Below are 7,701 nucleotides of genomic sequence, written 5' to 3' on the forward strand. Positions count from 1 at the left end.
CTTTCTTCTCATCCACCATGGGAGGCTGTCGGGATTTGCGAGGCTGGTCTTGCAAAGGTTCGATCAGTTCAAGCCCTAACTCCTTATATCCCGACCTCGTTGGGGACATGCAAAGAAAAACAGAGAAAAAAGCAGACCGCTCTGATACCACTGATCCGGATTTAAACAGGAACGCAATAGATTACAGAGATAACCATAAATACAGAGATGCGATAACCATAAACACAAAGATGCAGCGGAAATGATACTTCATTTCATTAATGGAAAATACTGAAATATGCTTACAACCAGAAATGGAAATAAACCAGCTAGGGCGATGGTAGCTTATCTCTGAGAAGAGATGTGGTGGCTACATGCCTCTGAACTGTTCTGAACTATATTACAATGAGGCTCGAAGGCCTATTTATTGTTGAGAAACAATGGAAAACCCTTCACATCCCGAAACCTAACCCTAGAAGATGAAACGCCAAATTGTGGGCCCCGTTTGGGTAAATTGGTACATCAATTTCCCGGGGTCGTAACTTTGGCATACGATCTCCGTTTGACGCGTACGATAGCTCGTTAGAAAGATCTATTCGAGTACTACCACTTTGGGAGGCAACATCGGTCCATGGACCCATGTTGCCCCAGAATCCCAAAAAAACGTCGTTTAGGGCCTCAAAACGGCTCCGGAAGTTCAGGACCCGAAAAACTGCTAAAAATAGTAAATTGTGCTACAATTTAGGAAACTAAAAAGACTGAAAGAGACAGTTGTGGGGGTCCAAATGGGATAGGTGGGTGGCCACCAACATCCACCTGGATCATCGAGCGATAAATCCCTATAAATGGATCAATGAATAGATAGAGCAGGTTTACGGTACAACAGACAGCACGCCAATTTGCTTCCAAGGTTACAACAAGCACGCGCACAGGAGACAGGGGACATTTCACCAATGGCCACCCACCTACCTTGTAAGTAAAAAATGGCGTGAGCCGCATGCGGGGATACTCGCACGTACGGTTCTTAGGGGGAAAAGACCGGCGCCCACCCGGCTAGAGGCACAGAGAAACTAATGGAATACAAAACGTATCTTCAAGCTCTACCTTATTTTGATCGTTTAGAGGGCGATCGCGGAGTCACTGAATGAAGTCCTCCGTTTCTTCCGGAGGTAGGTGCTGCAGAGACCCGCAGCGAGGAAGAGATTACCAAGTGACACATAGAATATGGCGACGACAACAGCATGTCGTAGAAGGAGATATGGAGCCACCCTTGGCTCGACGTATCTACAACTACATCCTCGAGCGGCAGTGAAACGGGTATCGTGAATGCGAGATGCCAGCGGAATGATCGGCCAGACGTGCGTGCAGGGGCTAGGGCCTACCGCGTCCTCCCTTGTGTGTCGGAGATCTAGAGCGAGTGCACCAGAGAGGAACGGGAACTAGGTTTATATATTCTATGGCGAAGCATCTGAGGCATAACTGCACACTCACACGATCTTTGCCGAGAGATAGGAGCATTCGGTGGAACCGGTGAACTACACTTGCTTCCGGATAGATGTGTGGGACAGAGGGCTCGTGGTACCTGCTGCCTACCCTTCCGCTTTGGAAACCGTGTGAACGGAGAGTGGGCAGAAGGGAAGGAGGTCCTCATACGGAGTCGCACACTTGAGCAGTGCGGGAGACCCGGATGGGGAATGGGTCGGTGCAGTGAACTCCACACCCTACCCCTTGGAGATGGAGAAGAATCACCACTTACGGGGGACGGAGAGGTATTGATTTCTTTATTTCAAGAAAGTTCCGGTATTTAGTCAAGGGAAAGAAAGGTGAAACAACGGCTGGCTTCTTCTGAAACTGCTGCTTCTAGTGCTACTGCGTTCCATTCATTGCTACGTACGACGACCAGAAGCAGCTTGTGGTCGGCTCGGTTCGAGTTCCAACTGCATCTGATATAATATTGACAGCCTATATAAGAATAAGAATTTGAAAACAGCCAGCCACTTATCAATAGGTTATACCTTTATTGAATGGAATGAAATCCCCTACCAGTCTTTCTTTCTTAACTAAAGAAATAACCTAAAGAAATCGATGGCGGCCCGTTGGTCGAGCGACCCCTATAAAGGAGTAGGGGCGATGGCGGCCTTATTAGTCGAGCGTGCTAACGCACCCTAAATAAATCCCAGCGAGGCACCCTCAAGCAAGTGCTCTCTGGCAATACGGCAGGCAAGCGAATCTTAGAACGCCCACGTAGATTAATACGCCTTCCAACATTAGCACTGCTGTGGATAGATGTGTGGGACAGAGGATGTATGTTGTTGAAGTATATAAAACATGTAATCTAAAACATATTGTTGAAGTATTTAAAAGTAGGATTAATTGCAATATGTAATCTAAAACATTAATTGCCTAATATTAGGATATCACCTAAAACATTAATCTAAAACATGTTGTTGAAGTATATAAAAGTAGGATTAATTGCAATATGTAACCTAAAACATTAATTGCCTAATATTAGGATATCACCTAAAACATTAATTGCCTAATATTAGGATATATCACCTAGCATAGATTCATGTTAAAGGATTCTTACCTAACTTATTTGATTTTGGTGAAATTGATATGATTGACATATCCTTAAATTACAATATTCTAGTTCCCCAATGAATAAGGTTTTCTAGAACACAAATTTGAACCATTAGTATCTCCACTCTTCCACTTCCTACCCAACTTAATCCATTAGTAGTGCAATATTTTAATTTCTTATCGGATGAATTTAGTGATCTTTTCTTATGTTTTATCACTAAAAAAAAAAATTACTACTCATATTGTTGTTAAGTAATTGGTGTTGTCACAAACCACCTAGTCTAAATTCATGTTAAATATTTCCTCCCTAACAACTTATTTGATTTTGGTAGCATTGGTAAGAGCTCTAGATATCCTCAACACATATTCGTTTATTTCCCCAAGGATTTAGGCCTACATGGAACATATTTTTATTCATCAATGTCTCTACTTTTCCACTTCCCAGCTAACTTAATATGTTAGTATTGTAATCTTCAAATTCTTTGTTGATTGGCTTTATCCTCTTAAAACTTCCTTTGAGAGACATAATAAGTTGCTTTGTCCTCTCTTAGAGATGGAAACTCCCTTAAAATTTACTCCACCTTATTTTATCCTATGGTATTTTTAATCTATTATTTCTTGAGAAGAAAAAAGAAATAATAATCACAATTGATGAAACATTTTTATTTTATTGTACTTAACTTGAATACTTTAATATTTCACTAACCATGTTTTCAATAAGGAGTTCTATGAAGGAAGCATTTGCAAACTGATCAAAAAATGGATTCATTCTCAGTAGCTTCATTTTATTTCATTTTCACATGATGGAGGGGTAGAGCTTCTTCTATCTTAAAGTGATTTGGGGGCACTATTAATAGAAGAAAGAAAGGAAGATTTCTAGGGCATCACTAGATCTTTTGGATTCATAAGTAAGATTTTTGTCATTTTTTAAATTTGTATATTTCAAATAGAATGTGATGTGGGTTTTGAAGATGGAAATTAGATTTTTGAAACTAGTTTTGCAAATGGGTTTTAGGTTTTAGATATGGGTTTTGAGTTTTCCTTTCTCTTCCCCAAATCTCTCCCTCGCCTTCCACTCCTCATTCTCACCCTTCCCATCTTCCACTCCTATTTTTATTCCCCCCTCCGCTTCTCTCCTCCTCTTCCTCCCCCTCTCTCCCTTAACCTCTCCATATTTTTCTACCTATTCATTTCCTTCCACTCCTCCTCCCTCTTTCTCTTACCCTTTTCTTTTTCTTCATCGTCCTCTTGCTCTTCCTATTTTTCTATGGAAGCTTGATAATACTATTTTCAATCTATTTTCACAAATAATACTTTAAATATTATCTATAATATTTATGGAAAATAAAAATGTAATTATTGATGAATTATTTTGAATTAAATAATTAATATTTAATAATAATTATGTTTAAAAGTTTATTTATTAATAAATATAAATTAAATAATTAGTAAATAATAATAAATATTAAAATATTTATTTTATGATTTATTTTAGGTTATCAAAATTATTTAATATTTAGCACATGATGTGCATGGTGTAATGGTAGGGGTGGAGGCTGTCACTCCCCCCACCCAGGTTCGAGTCCTGCAGAGGCAGGTGATTGATGTAAAAAGTTGTAAATGTTGTAAAATGTTGTAAAGGGTCCCGCCGAAGCTTATAAAAAACAATTAAAAAAATTATTTAATATTTATCTTATTATAAAAATTCTTAACTTATAAATATATTTTATTACTATTTTATTATAAAAATTCTTAACTTATAAATATATTTTATTACAATATCCAATAAAAATTCTTAACTTATAAATATATTTTATTACAATATCCAATAATACATTATTTATTGATATTGCAGGCTCCAAAAACACAAATCAGGTTAATAAAACACAAAACATTTTTATATACATATTAATATGATCAATTTACTTGAGAAAAAGTAGTAGAAAACTTTTGATCTGTAATTATTTTTAAACTATTTTAAAATATTTTATAAAAATTAAATAGGATATATCTTATTATCTCAAATACAAGAAAAGGAAAAATACAAAGTAAATGTAACACAATAATTTCAAAAGCTTATCAGATGATATCACAATATCGTTGTATGATGAAAGTCGTTGCTTTTAGAAAAGAGTAAACAACATCGTAAGAAGTACGAAGCTAGGCAGTCTTCGCATTAAACAACACAGAAGTCCATAATCTTTACCGAATTTAGTCATTGCCAACAGCTTCAATACCAAATCAGACTGACTTATTTCTTTCTCGAAAGAGTGACCCCTACATTCACTGTGCTATATTGTTAATAGCTAAGATTGATAAAGAAATCCGACTTTATTACAAACTCCACCACCATGTTACAAAGACAAAAGTAAGGCGTTCGTTGTTGCATTCACCGTGCCTAAATTGTTAATATTTATAATTGACTAAGAGACATTGCTTTATTACAAACTCCGGGGGCACGCGCTGCGGAGACAAATATATAAAGTTAAGGAGTTTCTGATCGTAACCATTGTTGGCACCGAATTCACCGTTGCCGTTGCCAGATCCAGCGCCATAGCGAGAGCCAGCTTCGTAGCCTTTTTCATTACCAGAGCCTGTGACATAGCTGCCACCACTGTACCCTGAACCGTAGGCACCGTTTTTTTCCCAACGCTCACCGTAGCCTGAGCCGTATTTACCACCTTCTCCATAGCCACCATTAGAGCCAGGCGGGTATGGGGCATAAGTATTGCCAGGTGACTGACGATAGCCACTGTCGTCGCCAGACCCTTCACCGTATCCACTATCGTCGTTCACAACACCATTTCCTGAATAGTACTCTGCTCCTTTACCCGAACCGGAACGCGGGTACCCGCTCCCGGCTTCTCCGTAGCCAGCACCGCTGCCAGAACCGGCGCGGGAAGCCTCGCTATTGCCATGCCAGCCATCCGAGGCCCCGTTACCATGGCCACAGTAAGAGCTCGTCGATCTCGTGATCTCGTCTCCACAGGGTCTGCCAAAGAGCATGCCGCAAGTGTATGAAAGAGAGCATGCCCTGCGATAACAAGGTGGAACAACAAATTTCAAAACAAAGCGGGAAAACAAATTTCAAATTCAAATGGCCTCCGGAAGGGCAACCAATAGATCCCATGCTATTGGGCCATTAATGCCCACCCCATCTTATGTCTATAGCATGGGATTCGTATGCAGCACCATGCCATACCCATCCCCCATGGCGTAAATGCAATGCTGACCGAGATTTCCGGCTTTCCGAGATTTCCGGCTTTGCTGAGATTTCCGGCGCCGCGTATTTACCACGTTATAAATTTCCCGCCGTCTGATAGCTGAATTCCGCCTTTTAAATAACAGCGAAAGGGCGAAATCATGTTATCCATTTCGGCATCCATTTCTGCGTCTGCGTTTTGAAACCAGGGTCCATTTCTGCGTCTGCGTCTGCGTTTTGAAACAGGTAAGTTTATTCTGTTAGCATGGATGCCTTTTCAATTTTTAATAACATGGAACACTTTATAAATGGCTTGCGAGAGGAGGTCTGCTCGTTTAATACTCGGGTCTCAATCTTAGAAAACATTTGTCTCTAAAAATATCCAGCTCGGCTTGAGAGGTTATGGTCATGAAACAAAAGAAATCTCGTTGTCTGCGGGTTGCCGACTCTCCTAGAAATAGTCGTAGCTAAAGAATTGGAATTACGTCATTTTGAATGGTCTCTTTTCATTGATATGTTATCTCGCAGATATTGTTTATTTCTACGAATTTTTTGTCGTGTCTTTAGTAGAAGTGTATTTGGTAAAATTTTGAGCATTTTGTTTACTTGGATAAATGTACATCTCTATGGACAAATCTAACTTTTCATTGATATGTTATCTTGCAGATATTGTTTATTTCTAAGATATTTTTTTGGAAGTGTTTTTGGTAAAATTTTGAGCATTTTGTTTATTTGGATAAATGTACATTTCTATAGACAAATCTCCCAATGCTCTTTTAAGGGTTTTAACTTTCTCTCTGATTGTTATTAATAGAATATTTTTAACTGTTTTTAAAAAAAATAAATATATTAAATTATGTTATCTAATACGTAAATTTAAAATATTTTATTTATAGTTAACATCACCAACATCTTCATTATCATTTTATATAAAATTTATAACAATTTTTATTTTATTATTTTAATTTTATTCATATAAATATTATTTTATTATTTTCTTCTTCTAAAATAATCTAACATTGATTAGATCAATACTTTAAACGAATAACACTAATTTAATATATATATATTTTTTCAAATAAGCTAAATTGCAAGCTTATCGTACAATCTCCTTTAAAGACTCGCAAAAAACTTGCTAACGATTCATTATGTAAAGCATTATTAAGTAACAAATATCTTGAACACTTTAATCACCTATGTGGCTAGCAAATGGGCCCTAGATTAAGTGGTTCAGAATCCAACTTCACCAAGTTCAGAAGCAGCAGCACTCTGTACATGAACTGACTCACTAGTTTCTCTTCTACTTCTTATAAAGCTATGTACATCTTAGTATTGGTAAATGAATTGGTTTTTATATATTTATTATTAATTCATTAGTTATATAAAAATAATAACACCATCTTAAGAAGCTGTTATGATCGACTTTGAGATCTTAAAGTTATATTTTCAATGTTCTACTATACACGTGGTTTAGGGTAATTATCATCATCTTGACGTGGTTTAGGGTAATTATCATTATACAAGTGAAGGAGATCTTTAACATTTGGGTAATTATCATCATGTTGACAATGATATATATAGATTTTGTCCAACCATCAAAGTCTACGATGCACGAAATTAACGAAATCTGTTGAAGTATTCCAAGTTTTTGTGCTTTCATTATATATGAAGTATATTTATAATAATAATATAAGGAGATAAAGTTATAAGTTAATGACTTACAAATATATGTAGAGTAATAGATTTTTTTGGTGGACTATCAATAAATTATTTTTTTAGTATCCAAATTTTATCTACCCATAATGATGTAAGCTAAACCAATAACTCTAAGTAATGTAAGTTTTTACTTATTCAAGATATAATTTTGTTTTTTTAATTGAACACTACATATTTGTGAATGAAAGTTTATAGCTAGCCTCTTAAGAGAAACGAAGTGTGAC

The 7,701-nt window shown here is 37.0% G+C and overlaps 1 protein-coding gene and 1 pseudogene across 1 annotated transcript; both read right to left on the reverse strand.

Moving 5' to 3' along the window:
• Positions 1-1,084: 1,084 nt before the first annotated feature.
• Positions 1,085-2,247, reverse strand: LOC149175477 (uncharacterized; annotated as a pseudogene).
• Positions 2,248-4,751: 2,504 nt separating this feature from the next.
• LOC149175478 (uncharacterized) lies at positions 4,752-6,251 on the reverse strand. Its single transcript, XM_089421144.1, has 3 exons — positions 6,247-6,251; positions 5,762-5,893; positions 4,752-5,593 (listed from the first exon to the last, which is right to left on the reverse strand). The coding sequence occupies exons 1-3, from the start codon at positions 6,249-6,251 to the stop codon at positions 4,966-4,968; spliced, it is 765 nt and encodes a 254-aa protein (XP_089277270.1). The 3' UTR covers positions 4,752-4,965.
• Positions 6,252-7,701: the final 1,450 nt, after the last annotated feature.

Source organism: Pinus tabuliformis, chromosome 4_1 (genome assembly GCF_031772625.1).
Source record: "Pinus tabuliformis cultivar Carrire ecotype Pingquan chromosome 4_1, CPIR1, whole genome shotgun sequence".
Lineage (NCBI taxonomy): Eukaryota > Viridiplantae > Streptophyta > Pinopsida > Pinales > Pinaceae > Pinus > Pinus tabuliformis.